Here is a 27,312-nt window from a genome sequence, read left to right as displayed (position 1 = left end):
CCATCGACTTTCCTTCTTCAACACAGGAATTCCTTGATTGCTACCATCAGCTTCAACCTGGTTGCATTTAGCCAGTAGAATACTAACACAGCAGCCATCGCTTGAGTCCTTTTATAAGGCTATGTTCAGCTTGTGTGCCCAAGTACTACTGCCATCTACAGAACAATAACCTTGTATTACCATCATCTAAAGAACAGCCTCTTCGAAACCAGAGGAAAACCATGCTTTTCAACTAGTATGTCATGTCTTCTAAGGCAGTTGCACATAGCCAGAATGTACAGTAGAGCAAAAAAGTGAATCCTAGCTGGGATTTCAGTAACAGCTGTGCTAAGGTTTACACAAGACAGAGGATATATAGCTTAATGTTTTTTCCAGACTATTTAGAACACTGCGGTATGTCAGAAAATAAAGGCCATGTGGGAAGCTAATATTGGTACTTTTAACAGCAGAATGTTTTGGGATGATCCATCTGAAGCATCAATTATTCAAACCCTTAAGAAGAAAAAACATTTAAAGGTATCACAGTATTAAAAACAAGAAATCACAAAGGAATAAAAGCTTAGACTAGAAAAAGTCAAAAAGGCAGGAGGCCACATAGGGCAGAGAAAGTGATACAGTCCAAGACAGAACGCCAACACATAAATGGCAAAAAAAAATTTCTGTGGCAACATTTTAGGAGACTAAGAAAGAGAGAAGACATGAAATACAAGACAGCTAAGTATCTGTAGTGAGCCAAAACAAAAAGAAACATACTTTTGTCATAAGGATCAATGCAAACAAGCAAGCAAACAAACAAAAAAACCAAACCACCACACCAAAAAAAAACCGTAACAAACACTAACACATGCTAAGAATGTCTGAAAAAGCATGAGAGAATGAGAGTACTTTAACCAATTTATTTCCAAAATTCTAAAATTAAACACTGACTCATCCAAATAGTTTCTGTTTAATTAAGCAAATGTAAAGAAAGAATTACGGAACATAATCAGCTATGGGCTTCTACTCCAGCCGATTCTAGGAGCATTCTACAGGCAACAGGTAACTCGCATTATTCAACCAGGAAAGTCAGAGACAAGAAGGAAAACAGCCTCCAAAAAAGATGATGGCAAATACACTGTAAGATAAACATATGTATGTTCAAAATATCTGCTAGCACAACTCAGTTTTTCTTTTTTCTAACCTTAGCAAGATGAGCTATGGGCTAAGACTTTGCACCTCATATACATGCTTTACAACCTTCCACATAACACACACACAAAAAAAGACTCTGGGTATTTGCTGATAATGCCCTACAGAAGTTATAGCAGTGTACAACTTACAGTGCATTGGCCTGGCTTATTAGCCGTGAATACCTGTTCTGATTTCTTATTACTAGGACACTTGAAACTAAATTCCAGAAGGGCTCAAACTCACCCAGTTAAAACAGTCTAGTACATGTTCTCATGCTAGTTGAGCCACGATAGCTGTCCGTGCACACACCCAGAACCTGTGGCAAATTCAGTTACAGCAACAGCCCAGCTCTCCTGCACAGAAGACTACACTGAGTAGGATCAGCACATTTTTGCTGCTGGCTAAAATCACACAGTTGCTATAACTGAACTGATACAGTAAACTCATTAAGCCATGATAAATTTAAAGTGAGCCTGAGATGAATGCCTCTTCTACTTAACTGTGCTGATATCCATCTGTATATATCCTGGGAGAAGCATTAATTACAGTTCTGAAACGCTCTAACCAGAAGGTACTTTTGTCCAATGCTTGGACGTTACCTTCGTATAACACTTAATTAAACTGTGGAACGCCTTTCCGCAGGATGTTGTGACTGCTAAAATTTACAAAGGCTCATGCACCAAAAATTCAAAAACATTGCCACTGGCTCAGGAAATCTGTGAGCCACCAATTACTAAAGGCTGGGATAGTGTCCTAGGGAAGTAACACAACATGATTCCCCATCCTTGTAATCTTCCTTATGAGTCTGTTACTGGCTACTGTCCCGAGATAGAGTATTGTGCACTATGTGTGTTTGGTCCAGCCCAGTATGGCCAATCTTCCAACAAGAATGCTTGCAAACAGGTTTTTCTGTCCTCATCGCTAAACCAACAGCAACGAGCCACAGTTGAGATTACATTCAGTCAGAGTCAGTAGATCTTCTCCTTTCACTATAATTAATCAGAAGTTCATTACAAAAAAAAATAATTTAAGAGTAGTATCCCAGCAGAGAACAAACACCAGTGCAAGTCCCATCTCTTTGAGGGGAAAATAAAAACTATAAAGCTAGTAAACTTACACTTATGCCCTGTCTTGTCACTGAAGTTCCCATACATTCAACCGAGTATTTCTAGCATCTTCCTGCTTTCGTTACAACTATTTAGCAGGCATAAAGAGTTTGTAGGCTCACAGTACACATTTCTGGGACTTATTTAAGCACTGAAGCACTAACGTCAAAACGTATTTTTCCTAGCAAATCTGACAAATAATCATATAACTTACATTTTCCTGGTCAGAAGACAGAGGTGGCTCCACTAAAAGAAGCCTCTGCTCAGAGCTGTCCTCTTCAAAGGCTGTCTGTGGTGTTGTAGTGTCAGACATGTGTCCTTTTCTGAGCCGTAGACCTGGCTCTGGAGAACCAGCATTATCGAGTTCCGTTAGTTCATTCATGAGATGCTGGGAGCCTTCGCAAATATTCTCCTTCCTCTTGATTCAGTTTGGCTGATTATGTGTTGGCTCTGAAAGGCAAACAGTTTGTGTAACTGAACTGAAGTTAAAACAAAGAGTGAGTATGAGAGTTGGCTGGAAGATGAGCATGCTTAAAAGCTACCGAACAGCTATGACAACTGCTTTTATGTGTGCCCAAACTCCCACAAGATTAATTATATAGACTTCTACACTGCTGGACAATGAATTCTCTCATCCTGCAACCACTAATATTATCATATCCTATCACAACTTTGAAACATGATAGAAAGTGAACTCCATAAAACATTAAATTCACAAAAGGCACAGTGATGTTTTTAGAATTTATTTTTATTTTTATAGAATTGCAAAAACTGAGCTGTTAATGCTATTTACAAATAAACTACTTACCAAAGGCATTCTGTAATTACCAGCTCAATCATCTAGTTTAGATGTCACCAAAACTAGAACACTAAGTACTGGTACAGCTGCTCAAGTAATAGCAAGCAAGCAGAGCTCAAGCACCAACTAACTTTAGACAGACTGCAAGGAGGGCAGTAGTACACACAGTGATTATGGTTCCCTCGCTTAAAACAACATATTCACAATTACTGCTAGTAATGGGTCTGTACCTTTACTTTTGTAAGGAATCAGACCAGAGTTAAACACCATTCATTCTATCACTGCGATCAGGAACAGGTAATTTCCAAAAAAAACCCATAACCCATGCTTCCTACTCCGAAATGTAAATATATTTTATGCTTACAACACTGCGAAAAAGATGAGGTAAATGTAACTCAAGATGCTAAAGATTTAATTAAAATTTGCAGAAAATTACCCAATGACAACCTGTTAATGTAAGCCCTTATCCAAGATTACTGTTGGCTACCCACTTATCTCGTACGTCACTGTGCGATGTTCAATAGCCTTGGGAGGCACAACAGCCACCGCACTCTGCAATGAGTGCCAGAAACCATCAGCATGGATCGGTGCTCAGCTGAGGCTTCAGAATCACTTTGAATAAGGACCTGTTCATTTCGCACTAATCACTTGGTGTCATTCTTATTACCGTAGCATCTAAGTACTTACATGTGACTAACACATAATATTAAGATAACCCATCTAACATGTTTTAACTTGCCAGGGTGCATAATTGGATTGGAATTTTAGTGCCCAATAAAAGATTCTGAACTTTGCCATAACGCAGGAGGGCAAATTAAAATTATAAGATGGGGGATTGATATTGGCAGTTTTGTAATAAAATGTCACATCCAAAACGCCAATAAATAATGCACTCCTTCCTTTCAGGGACTAATCTCATTTGCATATTATAACTGCAAGCTAATTCTCAGCTCTGACAAATGTGCTATAGTTAATTTTGCTGCAGCAGTTTGTAATATTATATCCTCCCAGCTGCCTGACAATCCCCAGAAGAGAGAGCTGCTAATGAGCAGGTAACAGACTTTGCAAAACTAAATGATACCTCAGTTGTCCGAGTTCAGTATGGCACACTGCTTTCATCACCCAAGAAGCTAAGTTTACAATATGACAGCAGAGCAGATGGTATGCCCACCTTCCTGCTAACTCTACTACAGGGTCAGTAACCTCCATCTGGGAAGTAACATCTAAAATGGCCACAACTGTTTACTTGGTAAACACAGAGCCACAGGACTATCACCCTGTGAGAATTAAGCCAAGGTTTAACAACATTACACAGGAAGCCCAATGAAGAAGTTGAGCAAGCAGTTTTTAAGACCAAGAACAAATATTTAGAAAGCCACAGAACAACCAAAATCTTGACTGTTTTTGTCGTATTTCAAGCAGCCAACTCACAATTCTACTTTTATGCGAGAAACAAGACATCATCACATTGCCATTTGGCAAAACTCAACTAAGTTTTTTGAAATGAAACTTATTGGGTGTCTTAACTTAAAAGGCAACTTACAAGAGACCAATTTCAGTATAGTACACTGTACCAATTTGAAGATGTAGCTAAACCCAGAAAAATGCAAGCAAGCAGAGCAGCTGTTTGTAAACAAGTTACAAACACACACACCCCCTGATATTCCACACAACATTTCAAACAGGTAGTTAGCTGAAACAGCCATAGTTAAGTTTCACAGATTGTTCAATCTGCATTGGACATTTAACCAGCAAGTTTTACTAGTTTTTCTTTCTACCAGCTTTAAGCAATAGAATTTCCATTGTGTGCTGCATTACCTGCTATACTGCCTAAGAGCATGTCCTTACATCACCCCTATGACATTGTGGGAGCAATGCTCAAAGAGACACAGTAACAACCAACACAACAGGCTTAACCACATTTGACCAAAATGCTTGCGAAAGGTTCTTCTAATATACAAAGATACAAGAATGCCAAGAGACTTCTTAAATCAGGCCTTGAATATTTACTTCGCTAGCACTCACTGCCAAGCAATCACTAAGGTTTAAAATAAAAGATGCATTTCGCCTCTGGTGAGTGAGATTTGCATTCAGCAGTAGAGTTCAACTTTAGAGGTCTGCATAAATAGAAATTGTTGTTTCTTGAGAAATGTAACAGTGGAATTGCTCAATGAAATAAGATGTTTCCATATTGACTTTCATGCAGGATCCTTTTAGTACTGAATACACTTGCCCTTACTGAGCATGCAAAGGTAAGCAAGTCAAAAGAGTCCAAAAGCATCACTACTGGGTTTTAGTCCTTTTTTAAAATGTACTACAAAAGCCAAAAACACATGCCTGAATACAGCACAGAGTTGCCAACAGAAAAGTGCTAGTATCCAGAACTGTTTGCTCACAAGTGAAAGAAAGCAGTCTGAGATTAGGAATAGGAAAGGCATAGATGGTCTTTAATTTCTATTATAACATTTCTATGACTCCACAGTTCAGTGAAGGGTCTGAATGACTATGACTACCTTTTCCTAAGAAAATAGGAAGCCTAAGTGTGGTCAGTAGCATCTAGCCAGAAGACAATGGTTGAAACACTGAAGAGACTTACTGCCCCATTCTGTCTCCAAGACTAGGCAGCTCATGAAAACAAAAACCAGAGAATGGAAAGCTATGGAACACTTGAGGTCTTGGAAAAGATTGTTTTGTACCACTACAATTATAAATCTTATATATAATTCCTTTAACTTCTTCTGTGGCATGCAACAAACTAAAAACTTTCATTAAAATTAGCTTCCGTTTAAAGAGGAAGTTGCCATGTACAACTTAAAATCTACTTAATGGTTGAATATATAATAAACATAATATCAGCATCTAGATCAATCAGTGAGTTTCTGCCATGTCGAAAAATCAGCTGAGAGAAGCAGCTACAGAGTTTGGTTTGTTGGGTTATTTTTTTCTTTTTAATACAGAAAATTTCTAAAGGCTAAGTCAGCTTTTAGAAAGGACATACCAGTTTATTACTACCATAGTTCTAAACATAGCATATAAACACAAAACATACCACTCCTTTCGTCAACTTAATATGCCACTGCCACCACATAACCTACAATAGCCTAAGTGGTCATCACTCCCAGCTGCTTGCTTCACCCCAGTTCAGAAGTCACCACCACAGTGAGGAGAGGCAGTGCCAGTTTCAGGCCATAGACAAACACTCATCATCTTTCTGAAAAGAGAATCACAAGGCAATAATATTTCAGAAGTTCACCACAATTGTGCAATGTCAGAGGAGTCAACATCCACAGTTACAGCATATTTAAGACACTGCTTCACTCCTCAATATGACAGGAAACAGTAGTTCCACAAAAGTTAAGCACCACAAGATGATGTTACTATTCTTTGAACAATTTTCCTGGATATTCCCCAAGAAAAGTGATACAGCCCTTCTAACCTCACAGAATTCACCTGGCATGAGCACTGGTTTTCTACCCACTAAACAATGCCACATGGTAGCAAAACAAAGAAAGCCCACTAAGGGTCATGCTTGCAGTTTAAATTCAAGAGATCTGGCACTCCCTTTTTAGGATACAACACTGTCCCAGATGGCCAGACTACCTCTCACTACCCCTAAAGCAAAGCAACCTCTCCAGCATTCAACTCTTCTCAATACATTCCTCCTATAAGCAGCAAAAGAATGATCCCTTGCAACGGTATTTCATTCTGTCTGTAGCCAGCATTTGTAAGAATGAAAATTGTATTCCCCTCTCATTCATCCAAAAGCCTGATAAAAACTCCTGTTCAGGAAGGCAATGGCATCCAGTGTATGCTCTTTCCTTGCTAGTCCTCTTCAAAGCACCTCTAAACTAGCATAAGCAATGTATACACACTGGATCAATCTTTGTAAGATTAGCTTATTCTCCCTAATCGCGCTTAGTTATCAAAAGGACAAAAGTCATCATGAAAGTCTCAGGCTACATCATTTCTCAGAACATTCATTAATGTTGAATGAAAGGCCAGAGTGCCTGAAAAGTCTTGTAAGAGATATCACCTCAGTCTACAAACTTTGCCTTACCTGTGTCCATGCACCATCACAGCTACAACAGCATCACTATTTGGCTAGCTACATCCATGCCAGTAGAAGAGCAAAGCTAACCAAACAGTAATCCACCCAAGAGCTGAGTAACTTTACCAAATCCAAAGTTGTTTAGACTAGGCCTTAGTAACAAAATGGGCACAACTCCATTTCTAGAACTGTTAGCACAGGTACAAATGGCAAAGCACTTCCAGCACATCCCATAGGCAGATTGTTTGTGCTAAGAACAGAGCTTACCTAGAGCTATGGAGGGGACTTTTTGCCTGCAAAATAGCTGATTTCATTAAAACTTCACTACCTCAACTGAAATAAGGTATACCAAACAAAATGTAACTTTCTTAGCACACTGTATTTCTACTACTATCTTCTGGTAGGAAGATTCTGTCACAAGTAGTCCCTCCCAAATGGAACAGTGACAGCAACAGTATTCAGCAACAACACACAAAAGCTTAAATTAGTCTCAGGTGACACTAGCATCATTCTGTCACCCATCTGGTCCCCTTACTCTCTAGCACCACTACTGATGGGCAACCGAGCTTAACAACAACGAGCTGCTGGGTTTTGTGCTTTTGGTTTTTTTTGAGGGGAGGTGGTGGTCTTTAATTTTCTGCCTATATGGCACCCTGGTCTGTCTACCAGGGAAACTGGGCAAGCACCAGTGCCAATACAAGGCGGGCATATACAGCTGGGTAAGGGAAAGAAGTTGTCCTCAGACAGCAAGCACTGTCACATGCTTTAAGACTGCTGTTGAGAGTCACCCATACATGTGGCCCAGCTAACCAATGCTGGATCACTTATTAACTACATGGGCTATCCACTAGTTGGCTGTTTTTTTCATTATGCATAGAGCAAAGCAGAAGATACAAGAAATCCATACATCTTAAGTAATTTGTGAATTGCCCCTAAGTTAGAAGGCTACAGCTAAAGAGTTAACAAAACAGTAATACTGAAAGATTCAAGAGCATTACTTGAAATAAGGGGGTTTTAAAACTTTTTTTTTTTTCCAAGAGTCTTTCAATGATTCAGTTGTCTTTTTCAGTTAAGGTGTTCAACATCCATAGCAACATTCCAGATAATCTCCTGAACCACAGCCCAAAACAAAGCAAACAAGCATATGTATGTACGAACGTGAGAAGGGCGGGGATCACAGAAAACCTTGTTTTCTTGATGTACCCTAAAGTACAAACCAGGCTGTAAAAATTCTTTGGAAGTAATTTTTTTTACAATGAGGAACAATGAGGAAGCAATCCAGCACCTCTTCTCTTAGATGTAATTTCCCTAGATAAAGAGACATCTACAAAACAAAGATTAGACTCCCGCGGAGAGTCAGTGGCCAAAAAGCTGCCTTTGTAACTTGTAAACTGTCACTGGACACTTCAGCCTAAGCTATTTCACAGCAGGCTGCAGAGGCAAACAATCAAGCCCATTCTGATGCATTTGGATCCTAAGAAAGGGAACAAGCCAGCAGCCTGCCTACATTAACAAAATGCTTCCATTTCAGAGGATCTCATTACATTGTTACAACATTCGTCCAATTTGTACTGCAAATTGGACCCCAGCTTTTTAACTGGGTTAAAGTGTTATGTCAGAGGTTGGCCCACCCCCAGCACACAATGTCAGTCCGGTTGTTACAGACTGGATGACTGCTGTAAATTTGGTTTACTGAAGAGTAAAACTAAACTAAGAGAATTTTCACAAAAGCAGTACAAGACAAGGAACAGAAGTTCAAGTTCTTTTTGCATCACATTCCATGAAAATCCACAGCCCAGACCTGGAAAACTTGCTTTTGGTTCATTTTTCATTAAATGGCTCAGTTTCTCCAAGTGAGAAACATTCCATCTTTGCCCCCTTTTATGATGTTATTTCTATGGCATGTAACTCACACCAACTTACTTTACATTTGCAGCAACAAAAAGATGCAGTTTGTTATTAACACTCTGGATCACAGACTGTCTAAAAGTGAAAGACTGAAATCAGACATTACTTCCCTTTTAAGTGAAAATTTAGACAACATCTTTTTAACTACTGCCTCAACAACATCTGATTCACAGAACTGTTTGGTGAAGATGAAGAAACCAAAGTCCTGGGAGCAGGCACTAAAATCCAGAGGTAGGCAACTACACTGAAGTTACATTCATTTAACCTCACTAACACAAAGTATCTATGCATAAGAATGTAAATGGCACCAAGATTAACTGCCGCAATCCAGAGTGCAAACATTCCTCTGCCCTGGCAGATACAACACTCCCCTCCTAGGAAGCATAAATTTTAATCTCCCTAGAAACCAAACCGAGATCTTTTAAGAGTCAAGAAAATGCTCTAAGATCTAGAGCAACTGTACAAAACCAAACACTATCACTTTGCTTTTAAAACCAAAGAGGAATACACATGTTTTAGGCTGCAAACTTCAAGCAGGAAAGCATTTAAGACAGATGCCTTCAGTACTTTTTACCAGTTTGCTTGGACATCTCTTTATGTAGATGCCATCACTGTGCAGACTTAAGGGCTCATTGGTGCCAAGAGGCGGCAGCCCCCACTCTTCCCTGGGTGGGGATCAAACAGCCCCACTTCTCATTTCTCATGGCTGCCCCCCCCCCCCCCCCCAAGAAGCACTGATGTTTGTCACAACCCATTCCAGGTGGCAGTCTAGAAAAACATTAACCCAGGGAGGAGAACGAGATAACCGATTACTATCAAGACTAACAAACTGAATTGGCTCAATACATTATCAGAGAAGCAGCATGGACAACATGACAGAAAGGCCAGGACCGCACCCCCAAGGTTTTAATTATGTAATTTACTGGCAGTATTTGCCTAACCTGTTACAGACTGACAGCTGGTCCAAGCCTTTAATTGTCATATATGTACATACCACAGCCTTTATTATGACCTGTTGACCAGACACAGACCACACCTGGCATATCAAACACCACACAAAGATAACTGATTTTAGTACAGCAGCCATGATCTCAGAAGCTTGGCTGCAAAAAGCTGACCATCACACTCTTCCCAGTTTTCGAAAGCACCTGTTCTCTAGTTTTGCTGATAATGTTGGTAAGCTTTATTCATGAGGTTGTGAGCTTGCTCATCCACGTTTTATTTTCTGGCTGAGAGATTTGGCCTACAAAACATGTTTGCACTGCCATATTTGTAAAAACTATGATCAAAGAAAACTTTCTCCTTTACTTACGCTCAACAATGGCATTTCTTCAGTTGAAAACAGCGTATGTTGTTTTGCCACAAGTCAGACAACCAACAATTTGCTACTTTTCTGTAGCAAAAATGTTACATTATAAGAACAACCAACATCCACACCCACAGCATTATCAGTCTAAGATCAAAAAAAGGTGCAGTATCTTTTTCAAATTCTTTCTTAACAGAGACTTAAGCAAAAGAGGCAGATCTACTGTAACTAGACTACGCCTAAGCCGTCAGTCAGAAGCAGATTTAGTTACAGGGCTGAAGTTCTAGATAAGACCAAGTAAAGCTACTCATTAATTACATATCTTAAGTTCCTTAATACAATAGCCAGAGAATAATTTGTTTTTTAAAAGATAATAATTGTTGAGAGTTAAGAAATCAGCTGAAATGAACTTTTGGCCTCTGAACATTTAGTACTACTCTTTCAGATCTGTATTTCTTTCCTAGTAACGTTGTTTTGAAATCATCTCAAATTCTGGAACAAGACCAAGGACACTGATATCACAATACATCACTGATTTAATTCAAGAGTCAAAATGTTAAGTTAATCTTTTACTTTTGATAGTCCTATAACTAAGGAGAGATGGCAAAACACCCACAGTCTACTTACAATACCCTGTGAGATTATTGCTAAATTTCTAAGAACCAAAATTATTATCAATATACATGAAAACCCTTTAAGTAGGGATGTAGCTTCAACTCAAAGCACATCTACAGGACCTAGACCAAGTTACTCACACAAAGTCATCTTGCTGTGGTTTGTTTAACAATCTTGGCATAACACCTTTTGCTAGCATAACTGTGTTCCCTGTGGAGGTTTTTGCTAGTATAGCTGCAGCCTGTAGTCTAATCAGCACAGCTATGCTAGTGAAAAACGTAAAGTCTGAAACAGTTTAAGGTCATAAATATGCTCCAAGTAACCATGAAACATTTTGGGAATAAAAACATTAGATGTTTTATGTGACTTAATATCACTTACTGATGCATTCAGATAGCCGTGGATGGGGGGGGGGGGGGGGGAAGGTGCAATCCATGTCTTTTCCAACTAAAAAAAACCAAACAACCAAAAAAGCCCCCTAAAATACACATTGGAATTGTCTCGGGAGGGGGATGTAAGTGAGCTGTGGCAATGAGGAATACTTCACTCCTATATACTTCCAGTGAAAATATATACTGTCCCTACTTTAAACTATGCAAGTGTAATCCACAGTTTGATAACAGAGCTACACTGCTTGTTTGGTAAAACGAGGATTGGCTGTAACATTGGATGAATGACAATCAGCACCATTAAAGGAAAAATGAAGATTGTTATGTCAAACTATTTACAGTAGATAACTCACAACAGAAGATAGCAACAGGAGATTAAGCAAAAAAAATCCTCAAAGGAAATAGACACAATATTTATACCTATAAATACGTTATTACAAAACAGGAACAAACCCATGATTTCGCATAAAACAGGAAAAGTTGCAGTTAAGACATCCAGGTTACCTTTACCACAGAAGACAGCATTTACTGTAATTCATAAAGGAAGACACAAGACTATGTGTAGCACTTACACTAATTAACAATAGCTATATATCACAATAAAGCACCACTGTCCACCCTCAGACCTACACAGGTCACCACAAGGCAAGAGAAGCGGAAAAGAGAAGATGCCTCCAGGATCCTTCACTCAGTCCTGCTCGGGTGCCTGCAGCCGTAAGAGGGTTTGCACACCCTTCTTCGACTCACGGGTGGTCAGCAGGGATTTGCAGACATCAAACAAGAGGGGGAAATCATAACCATGCAGCCCTGTAAATACAGCACTACCAGTGCCAGCAGCAAGCCATAAGCTTTGCATAGAGCCACAAGCTCTAGCTACCCTCCACAGAAAGAGGCCTTTGCAATGACGTGGAGAAGTAACTGGTCTAGTATGGCAACAGGGGCCCTGAAAAATGCAGAGACGGGATGTGGTGCAGAGGAGTGCAGCTGTGGGATAAGACGTGGGGCACACGCTTGCCACCAGAGACCCCGTGGCTATAGACAATTCACTAATGGTCAGTTAAAAAAAAATGCAGACCTGGAGCTGAACAAGCCTGACTTTAGGGGTAACAAGAAACATAGAAACCAGCATACATAAGAGGCACCGTATCTAGTAAATTCAGACATAACCTGGAGCTGCAGAGACCAATGAAGAAAGAAAAAAAGAGGTGTAAAAGCATGTTAGCAAGCAAGCAAAAAAACTCCAAGTGCATCCTAGAGGGAGGAAGGAGAAACAGGCAACATTAACATCATACTCCTCCCAACAAACTACTCCCAAGGCTGACAACCTCACATTATCCTCTCTAGCTGTCCAAAGCTGCTAACTTAAAGACTCAGAGCAGCAATGGAAGAGTGAAACAAACTCCAGAGGAAGGGACAGAAGCCAAAAAGTATATGTGGTAATTTTACATACAAGAAAATGTTGTCAAATGCAGGTAAGTACTCTAACTGCAACTTGTTAATTTTTTCTTTAAGAACTGCCTAGACTAATGATTCTTGAGTCAAACTGTTAAGATTTCTATTATACTAATAAATAAATTCTTGGCTTTACTTTCACACATTATTTTTGTATACAAACACACAACGGGTACTTCCCCTTCACCCATAAACAAAAATGGAACAATGTGGACAGAGTCCTCCATTCCTCCTCCCATTTTGCAACTCTGAAGAGCACTGTTAGTCTTTAAAATGTCACAGGAAAATTCCAATATAATAACAAAGTTTGAAACAGCCCCAGGAAAAGCAACCAAATGGGCCATCTGAACTTGTAACACATTCTTTCCCCAGAGGGAACTCTTTGTGCCAGGGTGACCCAGTCAATATTGTTTTGTACCAAAGGGCCTTTCATATATGCCTAAACACAAAAAACTGAGCTAAGCAGTCACTGTCTGCACTTTGTTTGAAAAAGAAGTTATAGACATCACAGAAGACACTCAATTTCTTTAAGAAACCCTAAGAAAAGGAAGGAAACATGGCCAAGTTGATAAACATCCACACTTTTAAGAGTAGGAAGGGTAGGAATTTGGGTTGATTTCCTGGACAAGGGCCCAGACAGAAGGAACACAAGTAGAGAGCAAGAATTGGGTCAGCAAACTACTGAATAGTTATTTGTCCTAGTTTTCAAATACCCACTGAAGATACTCTTACTCTAGCCCAACTGCATCTGTAAGGGGTGTTAATACATGTAAAACTATTCAGATAAACTACTCTGGAAAGGTGGAAAGAATACCTTATGCTGACAAAACTCCTACTGTCAAGGAGTTAGCAAATAGGGATCGCATTATAGTATAAGTTTATTTTTCTTACAGAAAGAGAATAATCTAGTGTAATTTCGATGCAAAGACTATCAAGCCTGTGGCTGTGACTGAGAGGCAACACAGCTCTTCACATTCATCTGATGTACACAGACAGCCAGCTATCATCAATACTGAGAAAATGCCTGCCACGCTTCTCAGTAGAGACCAAATGCTATATGTAGAAGCCAACCACTTATCTGTATACCAAAGATGTATGTACTGGGAAACCTAGCCAAGAAGTCTATACAGAAGGTCAGATATAAACAGGCATAAACACTGCCTTATCCATTTCTAAAATCCCCAGGTATACTATTATGAAAAGCACAAAAGGTTTTTCCATTATTGACAGCACAGTAATGGCATGCAAGCTTTCGGGGAAAAAAAAAAAGTAGACACCAACAGATTTCTAAGCCCTAAGAAAAGTCAATAATCAGCACTGAGAATTTAGTACACTAGAAGAGAGCATAAGTACAGTCTTCGAGGACAACTGATCTGCCAGACAACCAGGCAAGTCGTGACCTATATAGACCAGCAAGCAACTGTAGCTCAGAAAACAAGAGTACAAAGTGTCCCAAGCCTTGCATTTATGAAATACAAAACCTGGTATCTATTTTTATCACATGCTACTCAATCAGTAATAATTCAGAAGTTTTAGATCACATTTTACACATTTACCAAATGATTTGAGAAAGGATTTGCAGCTGACCACTCAATGTTGCAGTAAGATTTCAACACAGCACAACGTTTCCCAATCTCCATGCCTACAACAGCACCACCACCCAAAACAAGAAAAAGTTAAAATACCAAGCACTGCCTGTCAGTCAAGGTAGGGTCACAGAGTTAGCAGATGGCAACCTCAAACACAAAAATAAGTTATTCTTGACACATCAAGCAGGTAAACCTTGGAACTCCTTGCTACAAGATGAGGATTCACAGGGAAACTGGACAAACACACAGGATGAATCCATCAAAGGGTATCAAGCACATGAAACCACCGCTAGCTCTAGAAGGCCCTAAATACCAGTGCATGTCTACCCTATATTGCTTGCATATTCATGCTCTAGAAGCTATTTTCTCCCTTAGGGGATGGGCATCCTTACTAAAACTTTATGGTCCTCTCCAAGGAAGGACAGCAAGGGGCCTAATGAATAAAACCAAGACAAAACAGGGAAAAAGTCAAATGATTATGAGACAGAAAATGAAAAACTCCATGGAAAAAAGGATGAGGGTTGAAATAGAACGTTTCTCAGAGACACCGGGCAAAGCACCCTAGCAATGCCAACAAATCCCTAAAGGGATCGGAGACATGCTTTAGCCAGCAACTTACAAAAGAGGACAAGGGAATAGAAAAACCCTGTAGCTGCCAGAACCTCATTTGCCAAGTTTCCTCCTTCTCCCCTGAATAGCTAGCTTGGCTGGGACCAGTAGGTGGTCCCGCAACTTGGCCAGGCTTCAGACTCAAAGGGTATAAATAGAAAGGTTAGGGACAAAACACAGTAAGAGCCTCAGTAGGAGGTGCTGCAACCTGGCACATTTGGCATATGCTTATCAGGATCTCACTCTGCAGCAGAGAGATACATCAAGGGAATCATACCCTGAGTGCACCCCTAGCACAACTCTCACACTACCCATCAACTAATCCCCAGTGAAATACACACTTTGCTGAGCACAAGCCAGTCCAAAGCTTCCTGGTTTCTCATCAGGCAGGAGCCTTGTCACTTTGCGCATGGGTGGGGCACAAGGGCAAGAAAGCTGAGCAAAGCAAGCATGAGAATGTAAAGATGTTTCTGTAGCATGGCTTGTAGGCAGACCTGGTGGGTACCGCATGGTCTGCTTGGGTTACACACAAGAGGGTGGTCTGAGTCTCACGGGGCAGAAGCTTAAGCAGCAGCTCCACAATGAAGGTAGGATCCTGAGCCAGAAGGATTTCTTGTTTGACCCAGCCTTGTTTATATTACAACTATTTTGGAATTCCAAGTTTCAATAGAATGACTTGCCTTTTTCCAGAGGCTCAAGGAAATCAAAACACTCGGTGTGCCCCAGTATTTGTTCTTGCATACAGATTATTAAACACAATGATTTTTACCTTCTCTCATGAATAAGGAAACATACAACAGTCAACCACTAAAATACACTTCTCAAAAACACCCAGTATTCCTAATCTCTAACTTGATACTACTCTCTGACAAACAGCTGTGCTACCTATGAAGAAACATAGATTAATTTCTCTCACCTTAAACTTGCCTCTGGTTCTTGACGTTTGAATTAAAGCTTGGTAAAGTTAATGTCCAAGATTCCTACAAGAAGGATGTGAAATCAACATGAAGGCTGTTTCTCTAAGTTGTCCTAAAACTAGATAATAAATGTACACAGACAGGGGGAAAAAAAGTCCTTAGGAGTATATATATTATACAGCAGCTTGTAAACATTTACAGTGGATCACAAATGCATGCATTCCATTTAAATTAGAAACCTTTGATTTCTGTAGGCTCACTCACCAAAATAACAACTTTGACTTAAATAAAACACATATGAATTTTATAAAGAGGAATCAGCACAAAACCAAGAAAAGCAGGAATTTTTTTTAACTATCTCAGCTACATCATTCTCCATAAAATGCTCAATGTAACTCCAGATTCCATATTTTATTCAAACTCTGCCAAACAAATCTCTGCTTTGCTACTTGTTAAAACTGATTTATTACTGTCAAATACATTAATCCGCAAGTTAATCTGCCTCAGGTCACCTAACGTTAGTCAGAAAGGACTTCTGTCAAGCCATATATAATGTTGCTTTTGATCTACACGGAAGTTTGAAATCAGAGCTTGGGAGAGACCCTCTATGACATAAATATTACAGCATGAAAACAGCAAGGAATGCAGAGGACTTTTCCTGTAACCCATTTCCATTTTCTCTGCTTCACTTGATGGCATGTTGTTAGAGCCTAAAAATTTCCCTAAACGAAGGCTGAGTTTATCTTAGGATCTTGTGTCACTGGAGTTGTAAAGCATACAGCACTCACATGCCAACTTCAAACTGACATTCATTGCACTCAAGCAGAGGAGGGAAGGTTTGTAAGTTACACAACGTACTTCATCCATCCTGCAAATAGGACACAAAACAGAAAAGCTGGCTTAAATGTTACACGTATTACATCATGTACAGTAAGTGCTGGTAATATTTCTATACAAAGTCTTACACCCAACAGTTTAAAGTTTTACAGTTGTATGGCTTCCTTACTCGGTATTTCCAGCAGAAAATAGAACTGGTTTTCACTGACAGACCACTTGCCTCCTAGTATAACCAATTCTCTAGACAACTTACCAGATGATCCAAGATTTTCAGCACAATCAAATCCAAAGTTCAAAGATTAATAAAGACAGCTGGACAATCACTGAGGAGAAGCAGTTTTAGCGTACACATCCTACATGCTTGCATAGCAACTGGGTTGCCATCAGCACAATATGCTGATACAGGTCTACTACCTGTCACATCCCCTGAAGAAGCAGTCTCCAATGCAAGCAGCAGTAATGCATACATTCTACAGCTTTCCTTTTTATGTCTGCCTAGTAATTAATTTTAAGTGCCAGCAATTCTCAATTACTTCATCATTAGCATGGTTAAACGTCATTCTATGACAGGAATTATGCGACTATGCATTGGTCAACCCCAAATACCACCACTGTTACCCGTGACTTTGAATGTTGTAACAAATAATATGCTCATAAACTGTTCATTTATTACAAAGACTTATATTACAACCCAGTTCAGGAGTTCCTTTGGGTTGGAATTATAAAGTGTTCAAATACTCTGTTACTTCAGAACCGGATCTCCAAGAAAGAAGCATCGAGTTTTCAGGGAATTTTAATCTCTACATAGGATAAGGCCTCTCAAAGAGTGGTAAGATTTCAGGTGGTACTACAAGAACTACTGGACACATCATACTTACTGCTAAAAGAACAGGAATGTGGAACTGTACCTTTTCAAGGATGACCTTAGAATGTACAAAATATTCATGTGAGTCTTGCAGGCGGACTAGCCCTCAGGCACTTCCATAATAATGAACTATTGAAACAGAGCCAAGACATGAGTTTTCAGAGGAAAACAGTCATGGGTTCTGTGATCATGCTTTGTTTTTCACAATGACTTTACTGTGATGTGTAACAAGGGGGTATTTGAACTGGTTAACTGATACAGAAAAAGTCAGATGGAAAGGGCTTACATGGAAGAATGAAAAACCAATGTCGTCCTGAGAACATCTTGTACTGCTTTTCCCACAGCATTTTAAAACTCCACTGCTCAAAACCTGAAGTGGACCTAGGTTATCCACAGTCATGCAGAGCTGCACTTGTTATATCAACCTTGACCTTATCCAAGTATTTGAGATTTTTCAGTATCGTCTCTGATAGCCTTGTGTTATCATCTCCATTTCACTACACTGACCCGTATACTGGAGTCCTTCCAAATCAGTTGACATAACTGGCATTTTCAACAGCATCACGCGCTAGTTAGATGTTTTGGACAGAAACATTTATGCAAGTGCTATGAAACTTGGTCAGCCTCTCTCGCTCTCTATCCAGCTTAACTTGAAATCCTGAGTTTACCTTCACAGGAGAAGACAGGAAATATCCTACCTTTAAACTCCAGAGTATAGGGTCATGGCCAAATTTGAGGAGTTTTACAGATACAGTAGCTAAAACCAATATACATCATGTCAATTATTTTAGCAATGTCACCTCCTACTGAATCAAACACTGGATTTCTGCAGTTCAGAGTGTTTTGATGTTTTATTACTGACCTTCCTTCTCTACAGTTCTAGTTGATAAAAGAATGCCAGTATACATATGAAAAATCATAGTAAGAAAAGGAGGCTTTGGCAAATTACATTCTGTGTTTCTGGAAGAGGACTTAAGAACAAAACCCACACCACCAAAAAAAATAAAATTCCTTTATATCCTTCATAGAAGTGACATGAGTAATTCATAATTATCAGGTAGTCAGAGAAATGTAGCATTCCTCTTCTATACCAAAAACATATTTGAAAATTGCTCTTTAAGAAGTATCTTACAAATCAAGTCTAAGCTACCTAGCAACTTCCTTCACTGCATTAGTAAAGCTTGCAAAAAGGAAAGTATTTTTATAATACATTTATTATTGAACTATGTCCTTAATGCTGCAGAATTCATATGGTTGCCATTTATTAAGAAGTCACAGAACAGTTGCACTTAACCATGGACATTAAGATCATCAGGACACAAGCCTTTTTTCAGCATCCTCCTCTTAGCTTGAACTATATAAAGGTCAGAAAACCACTAAGTAAAGCTTTTGTTGACTCCATTATGCTTTTCTCAACTCTCAGGACACCTACTTCAGAAAATAGTCCATTTCGCTCCCCACTGAAGGTACAGCAGGCAGAAAGCCAACAACTGGCACTTTGTCACATAGCTACTTTAATAAGAATTATGAATAGGCTCTTCCTTTTATTTCTACAGCCATGTTCCATTAAAATAAAATAAAAAATGCCTACAAGATTAACATTGAGAACAGCAGAACATTGCTGTTATCAGCCTTACAGTGCTATATGCTGTTCTAGGGAATACACAGACACACAAATAATTGCTTAAACTAACGCAATTTGCAAAGCACACACTTCTTCACAAGCAAATTGGTTGTATTGCCATGTCAGAAGGCACCTGACCCACCACCACTAACTTATCTCCACACCACCAGTATTTGTCTATGTAAAACATGCCCACAAATACCACCAGCCATGGAGACAAAGACATACATTAAAGCATTGGGAAGGAAAACAGAGAAAGTACATCCTTCAGTTTACACCAGGGAATGGCAACCACTAAATCTCATGAGCAGCCCACTAGGAAATGCAGTGAGCGCAATATTCTCCATAACAAAAGCATACCTAAACCATCAGCTGAGAGAAGCTGAAATGCACATTCAGTGGTTCTTCATCTCAAGTCCTACTAGCCATCCACTTCCAAATGCTAAAACCCCTTTCCCTGCAGGTAAAAGCTTGCCAATACTCTCAGGACTGAGAGTACAGCTGGTTTCAGCTATACTTATCCCTGCATTGCACACCTTTTTAAAACAAGTCCTACTGCACACTGGGAGACACAGATCTAAGTATTTATAGTTCAAGCATGAGTTAAAGATTAGCTAAAGGGATTTTACCATTCAGATTTAATCTAAGAAGACAGAGGTGGTATTTCTCTCAGAAGGCAGCTTTTACCACCTGAATTCAACGATCCCGTTTTCATCATGCATTTTACAAAAACTCAGAAAAAACATATAGCCATAGGCAGACTTGAAGTCCTTATCACGGTAACAGGTCCCAAAACCTAGTATCACTCACCAAGTAGTTTGCACAAGAAATCAAAAGACCACAAGTGCCTTTATTAAAGTCTTCAGAATCATGCGAAGAAAACATTTCATAGAAGGTCCATGGCATGTTCCCTCCAGAAGAAGAACAGCCTGTTTATTCAAATACCCATACACAATCCAATTTACTAAAACACATGACGTTTTGAGAAAATCATACTAGTCAAGCAATAAACATTCATCAGTAAGGAGCTAAAACAGGAATCTAACCAGAATGCTGTCAGTAAAACAGAGAAAAGCCCACTAAAGGATCCTACCAACAAAACGACTCTTACGTAAAAGCTGTGGAACTGTTTAACACAGCAGTGATCTCCTAATGAAATCTATAGCATATAAGCTGTCATCTTCTAGACCTAAACAGAGCAGCACAATTGACCTTGGCTTCAAACAAGGAACAGCAGTCTCTGCAATCCTCTAAGCAGATGGAAACAAATAGGTTGGGGAAAAGAGCATTTAATTTGGTAAAGAAGAGAAGGAGGAAAATGGGATAAACTGATAGGAAAAGTGGCTTTGGTATGACAAAGTCAGGCTAGCCACATCTTACCTTTGAATACACACAGATGATCATAGCTATATTTAGAAAAAACAATTAATGTTGGCAAAGGCAGCTGGACTTTTACATGACCTATTCAAATGCAGACAGTGTTGTAACATTATGAAGTCTGTATCTAGTGTGAGTTTGGTTTTCAGCACTAGATGAAGAAATATGAATACTAACCACCCTGAGATAAAAAACTGCCAGAAATAAAAGAATTGGGGGTGGGGAAGAAGTAGACTTTCCTGCAGCAGGTCTCTGCAGAAGTTTGTAATGTACTTAGATTTGCTGGCAGAACATTGCAATACCCATTTTAAGTATTCAGGCTTGACTTTCAACCTATTCTGCAAGTAAATTGTCTACTCTCTTGCTTACTGCTGTCTAAAGGTACCTTTAGAGCCAATGATTATAGCTCTGCCTGTTCCAGCACTCTCTTCCTGTAAATAGTGCCTGACTATTTTCTGTTCTCACAAGGGCTTAATTAGTCCTGTTCACAGAGAGCTACAGCAGCTGGCACATCCCAGCAGACTCCACTGCATTTTCACAGCTACTGAAATTTATCTGAATCATGCTGCAAATTTTTTTACACCATTAATTACATGTCCTGTGAACCTTCTATCTACCTACCTATACATTTGAAGACACCTTTCTGCAAGCAATTTAGCTACAAGACAGCTGTGAGAAATCCCAAAACATTCGTTAACGCACATGCCGTTCACAGAAGGCCAAAGAATCCTGCATGGCCAGAAAAAGAGACTCTCCTCCACTAACAGAGCAGCAGAGACCTGCAACTCTAGAATGTGAGAGTAATGATGGCTACATGCAACACATACAACTGTCATCTACTTTTTTTTTTTTTTATACCCACCACCCCTACAACATATTATCTGCTCAAGAGACCATTAGGCTACAAATAAAAGTAATCAAGCAAAACCTAGACAGTAATTTTCTCCCTACCCTGGCCATGTAAGTCAAACAGATGCCACTTAAAACAGAGCGAAGGACAGAGATGTTTCCATGAGGTTCTGAAAATTCCAAATAAGTTATAAATTAAAATCATGTTAAATCAGAGGGCAAGTTGTATTAAACATACAATATTTCCTCTTCACAATTCTGAGCACCTTAATTTTGCCAACACCTCCTTGATTCAAGTTCTTTGCTTCTCCTCAAATCAAGAAACAGCAGTGTAAGTTGTGCACCTCCATTCCTAAGAGCGATCTGCTTACCACCGCAGCAGCTGCCACATCCCAACGTGGTGAGCAGTCTTCCATACACAAAAAGAGTGCCAGTGTCCTGAAAGGAAACCTGGAGGTTCATCTTCAAACTGGACTAGGATAAAGATTTTATTTTTATGTGAAAACCATTGAGATAAACTTTTCAGAAAACATATGTAATCACTGGGAAAGTCAGAACTCCAGCTCAGTTTTACAGTTACCTGATGATAAAAGTCTGAATCTCTCAAGTCTGCCACACAGAAGGCAGGAGATCGTTCTTTTCAAAGCAACAGGAACTATGTGGAAACAATTCACCTCTTGCTTATTAGTCTACACAATGGTCTGCAGCATCCTACTTCAAAAGTAAAATGTTCTAGTAGTAGTAGCATATTCAAGTAAACAAGTGAAAGTTAAAATGTTTTCACAAATCTGTTTTCTGAAGAAGCTGAAATAGTACTTTGTCTCCTTATTCATAATTTTGAAAACCAGTTTCTTTATTGAACTTGTCTTGAAAAACATGTTGCTTTGAAAAGCAGAGGCTGCCAGTCACCATGTCAAGTACAACCAGCTGAAATGCCTTGTCCTTTATACAAGACATTGTATTTAAAACCAGTTTTATCAGAGATCAATACAGTTTAAAGTAACATTCTTCCCCTTAAACACTGTCCAAAGACTTTTTCATAATTGCTACCATTATCTTGTGTAACATCTTTTCAAATCTACCAACACCGTCTGCCAGAAAATTCACTGAATGACTCAGACACAGACACTTTCAGATCATAAATACTCAAAACTGCTATTTCCATTTCAGAACTACTTCTATTTAAGCATTTGAATTGCTGACTGCATAATAATCCAATGATCTCCTGAAGCTTCCTCATCAAGATTTTCCTCATGCATAGACAGCATCTCCACTGCCGAAAGCAAGCCTTGTTTCTTTGCACAGTGTCTTTGTCAATACAGTTCAACAACTAGAAACCTGTAAAACTTGCAAAATTCTTGGTGTCTAATATTAATTATCTCTTGTACATGAATGCTTGACACAGCTCCTTGAACATGCAACTGAAGACATAACAGCAGAGATCCAAGCATTAAAATCACTGGCACTACATGCTCTCCCAATTATTTCCTTCATGACAAATCAACAGAAACTCTTAGCCTAGAACAAGTACAAGCTTTCTAAACTCAAGCCTTTTTACCTTGTATCTAAAAGTCAGGCTTCAAGTCTGAATCTCACCCACATTGCCAAAACTACTGCTCACTAGTCACTTGAGCAAACCAGTAGTAATGCCACCAGTTCAACAGCACTGATACACCCCCACCCCAGTCTTTGCACCGATGGAGTTGTAAGGGGGAGCCCTTCGTTTGTGTCTAGCTTTCTTGAAGACCTGATACAGTTTAAGCTCCTATACTCATCTCATTTTATGTTTGAGAACATGCATATAATAGATAAGGATCAGTTGAAGCAATTTTCAGCATGAAAGGTTTTGCTTAACTATGCCCCCCCCCCCCAAAAAAAAAAAACCCAAACCAAAAAAACTCTAGTGTGAAGGACAAGAGTCTATCTGATTTATACTCAGAAAGCATAATTTTGAAAGCCTGGCCTGAGTCAGGGTGCAGCTTTTAACTGCTCCATCTCTAATTCCAATTCAGTTTTCCACATTAGCAACTATTCTCCATGGTTTCTGCCACAAAGCTGCCAACAACCTTATCCGCAGGCTTATTTAACCATATTTAGCCATCAGCTCAGACAAGGGACTTATTTCCGTATTTTATCAACAAATCTTACACTTCCAACACAACAATGAATTTGTTTCAAGTTGCCTACTAACACACACTCAGTCTTCATATAGGATTAAGTGTCACAGTACAGATAAAGTTTACATGTAGTAAGTTATAACATAAGAGCCACAACATAAAATGTTCACAGCTGAAACTGGGTAGTACCCCCACAGAAAAAGGAAAAACAAACTCAAAACACAATCTCTTCCTTTCTTGCATAAACAATATTCGTTCATTGCCAAAGATAAGAAGGAAAACAGACTGTGTTTTATGACTGTGCTGCACCCATAACTCCATGACATAACACCTACTTCTGTTGATCATAAATGCTTTTCCTCTGTTACAGCAGCTACCACCAAACTTTAAGTAGTCACATTAAGGTTCTGTAGAAAGCAAGCACCTCACTACTGAAATACTACAAAAAGGCCTCTGAAAGCTGAAGATTTGTAGAACAGTACTGAGAGAGAGGACTGTACAGTACACAGCTCTTCACTGACTTCCAGACTAGATCTGTGAAGACCACAGCCAGAACAGAACTAAGAATTTAATACTCCCCGACACTGACTACAGCAAGGCAGTGAAAACAAGAGTTTGAATTACACATTAAGACCTCAACACCAGATTATGCCCAGAAGGGTTTTCTCGGAGGACTTGGCTAATTTTATAAAACCTGGTCCACTTCCAAAAATACACAACACAGTTGCGATACACAACTGTTTCATGAACTTCAATGCCATACTAAGAACAAAACGTATCTTTAAATAAAGACTAATACCTAAAAGCTTTTCTGCTGCATGACAGGCGGATACAATAGTTCACATGCACAAAGTGACAAAGCTTATATGTCAAAAAAGTTATACTTTAATGTTAATGGTTTTCTTAAATGCCAACACACACATCTACTACAGCCACTAAATCAACTGAGTTTTAAGTCTAAGGCAGACATAAAAAGAAACCAACACTGCTTGAAAAGCTCAGTGAGAACAACAGCTGTCATATCTTCTTTGTCTTCTAGTCGATTACCATATGTTTCAACGTCTTTGTTGCACATCCTAAGCAAACAAGACATGAATATCTAATTCTCTCAGGAATAACAATAAAAAAAACCCCACTTTTAAAGAGTTTATTTAACTGTCACTCGGCAATATCCAAATTGTGGTCACACTAGTGTTGAATATTTACATTATTTACTGTTAATAACTCCAACCTTTATACATACATACACATAAACACACACAGAGAGAGCTCTGCAGGCAAAGCAAAGTTCACACATATTGTGCAAGTGGAGGAATTATTTTTATCGCCTCCATAAAAAGATTTTAGGAGCAACAGCACATTTGCCTGCCCTGACAAGCAACAAGTGTGCAGAAGGCTACAAACAAGACCCACTTACAGCGCTCTTGACCCACTTAGAGCGCCTAAAGCCTCCTCCAGCCGAGCTCTTCCCAGTGCTCCTTCGTGCCCCTAAGCGAAGACCTGACCGCAGGCCCGGCTCACCCCTGCCCCCGGCCAACCGCCCGCAGGGCCCGCTCCGCGCCGCGCCGGCGAAACCCGGCCCCGGCCGGGGGCAGCGGCCACCGCCGGCCTCCCCCCAGCCCTCCGGCCACCCGCCCGCGCCGGGGGCGGCCGCGGCCCCGACCCCCGACCCGCCACCGTCCCCGGGGAGCGGCGGGAGGGAAGCGGGCGCTCCCCTTCGCCGTCCCGGCGAGCGGGCGGCCGCCCGGCCCCGGGCCAGCGCCCCCGGGCCCCGCGGGCGGCGGCCAGGCCGCACAGCCCCTCCAGTGAGGAGCGGGGCCAGTGGTCCCCCGGGCACTCACCTGGCAACGGCCGGCGCCCGCGAGGTGCTGCCCGCCGCCCCGCGCCGCCCCCCTCCTGCGGCAACCGCTGCCGCCGCCGCCGCCTCCCCGGCCCCGTCGCCTCCTCCCTGCCCTATACCGTCATCATCGCACGAGGCCCCCGCCGCCAATGCGGGACGCGCCACCGCGCCTGCGCACGGCGCGCGGAAGGAAGCGCGGGGAGCGAGCGCGGCTGCGTCTCGGGCAGCGTAGTGCGGAGGGGCCGCGCAGGCGCACGGGGCGCGCACCCGGCCGCGCGGGATGGGGGAGCGCGTGCGGGCGCCGCCGCGCTCGTGGCAGGAGCTGGCGCTGACCGGCTGGGAGCGGCCACGGCCTGGGGGCGGTGGCTGGGGCGGCGGACCCGCAGGGAGGGCCGGGCCAGGGCCAGGGCCAGCGCACCCGGCCCGTCTCCCGGGGAGGGAGGGGTCGGCGAACGGCGGAACCCCCGTCCCGCACCTCGGAGGGTTCTCCTGCGACACCGCTGCCTCCGGGCCCAGAGCAGCAGCCGCGCTCTCCTAGAGAAAGCGCTGCCACAGAAAGCCCCGGGCGACCTGACAGAATAGGCCCGAGGGGGCCACCCGTCGTGACAACTCCGAGCCGCCCTGGCTGGGGATTGACGCTTGGAGCTGGTGTGCGTGGCGTGGGGTGGGGAGGCCGCAGCTGGTGAAAACCAGATGGTGTTACCAGGCCTGATGGTGCTGGAGGTGTCTTGGAAGCCTGGCTTGTGTGATAGGGCCCAAACATCCATGTCTGGTCTAGAGGCATGGAGGAGGAACTCCAAAGAGAACAAGAAGTTCCTCTGTTGAAGTAGTGGGAAGTGTAGGCAGAGCAGCAGGAAAAGCTATGTGACGTGGCGATTTCAGCTCCTGAAATCACATCTGTGGAGAAAATGGTGGAAACCCTATGCCTGCATGTTGTACGGTGAGACTAGTCAAAACACTAAGGCAGGGGTCCTCAACATTTTTAACCAGGGGGCTGGTGCGCGGATGCAGTGGCAGGCAGTCATCTGCGGCTGCTTGGTTTCCCCCCCAACCCCTGGCAGGGGGGTCTGTAAATACTGGGGGCCAGATTGAGGACCCTGGGGGGCTGTATCCAGCCCGCAGGCTGTAGTTTGAGGACCCCTGCACTAAGGGAACACTATACAGTCAGAGTACAATCTTAACAATTGCCAAAAACAACTGCACGACCTGGGAGGAACCCATCCGTAATTCGTGGGCTCTGCACTTTAGTGCTTTGCTGAGCCACAACCCAATCAATACACTTGTACCCACACCCAGAAATTTTAGCTCAAACCACTGACTGTGAGCAAGATACTCAATGGAAGCAAAATTTTCCCTATCAACTAATATTTGAAATGTTTTGATTCTTAATACCCATCAACTTATACATATTGCCCGTTCCTTAAAACTGTTTATAGAACTGATTCCCTATTCTCTCAGTTAAAATATATCCCATCTCACACATTCATTACAGTCTTTATTATTGTGAAGGTAGTTAACAAACAGCACAGTTGCACTATTATATGTATCTACAGTTTCTCTCATCAATCAAAATGTATTTTGACAGCCGTGGGGCAGCAGCAGGGAGAGTAACAGCTGCAGTGCTTGCTCCAGCTCCACCCCGTGCCTGGCAGATGAAGTATTTCCTGCTCCGTCTTCAGTATTTCATCTCTAAAATGGTGCTAATGATTTTAAAATATTTTGAGATCCATTGATGAAAATTATATTAAAACTGCATGTCATTTTCGTTTGTCGTTTCCTGTCACCATAACGCAACCAGTTAAGAGAGAAATTGAGATAGGAATACTGACTGTTTCATTAAATATTAAATAAAAGGAATTAGGGTGGTTTATTCAGGTTTGGGAGCCTGGAAGTCA

The 27,312-nt window shown here is 41.1% G+C and overlaps 1 protein-coding gene across 2 annotated transcripts in view; it reads right to left on the bottom strand.

The window, feature by feature from the left end:
• The window catches only part of ADIPOR2 (adiponectin receptor 2), a 43,394-nt gene extending 17,846 nt beyond the window's left edge, over positions 1-25,548 (bottom strand). The window contains exons 1-2 of one of the 2 annotated variants that reach the window (XM_056338978.1): positions 25,419-25,548; positions 2,491-2,726 (exon numbers count right to left, since the gene is read on the bottom strand). In XM_056338978.1, the coding sequence (XP_056194953.1) occupies positions 2,491-2,658 (168 nt within the window). In that variant the 5' untranslated portion in view covers positions 2,659-2,726; positions 25,419-25,548. Of the gene's footprint in view, positions 1-2,490; positions 2,727-15,907; positions 15,971-25,418 lie in introns of those variants that run through there. The other variant, XM_056338977.1, reaches the window with a different exon arrangement.
• Between the last annotated feature and the right edge of the window lie 1,764 nt (positions 25,549-27,312).

Source organism: Falco biarmicus, chromosome 5, assembly GCF_023638135.1.
Source record: "Falco biarmicus isolate bFalBia1 chromosome 5, bFalBia1.pri, whole genome shotgun sequence".
NCBI lineage: Eukaryota > Metazoa > Chordata > Aves > Falconiformes > Falconidae > Falco > Falco biarmicus.
Note: the sequence above shows the minus strand (reverse complement) of the source record. Positions and strands in the feature narration are given on the sequence as shown.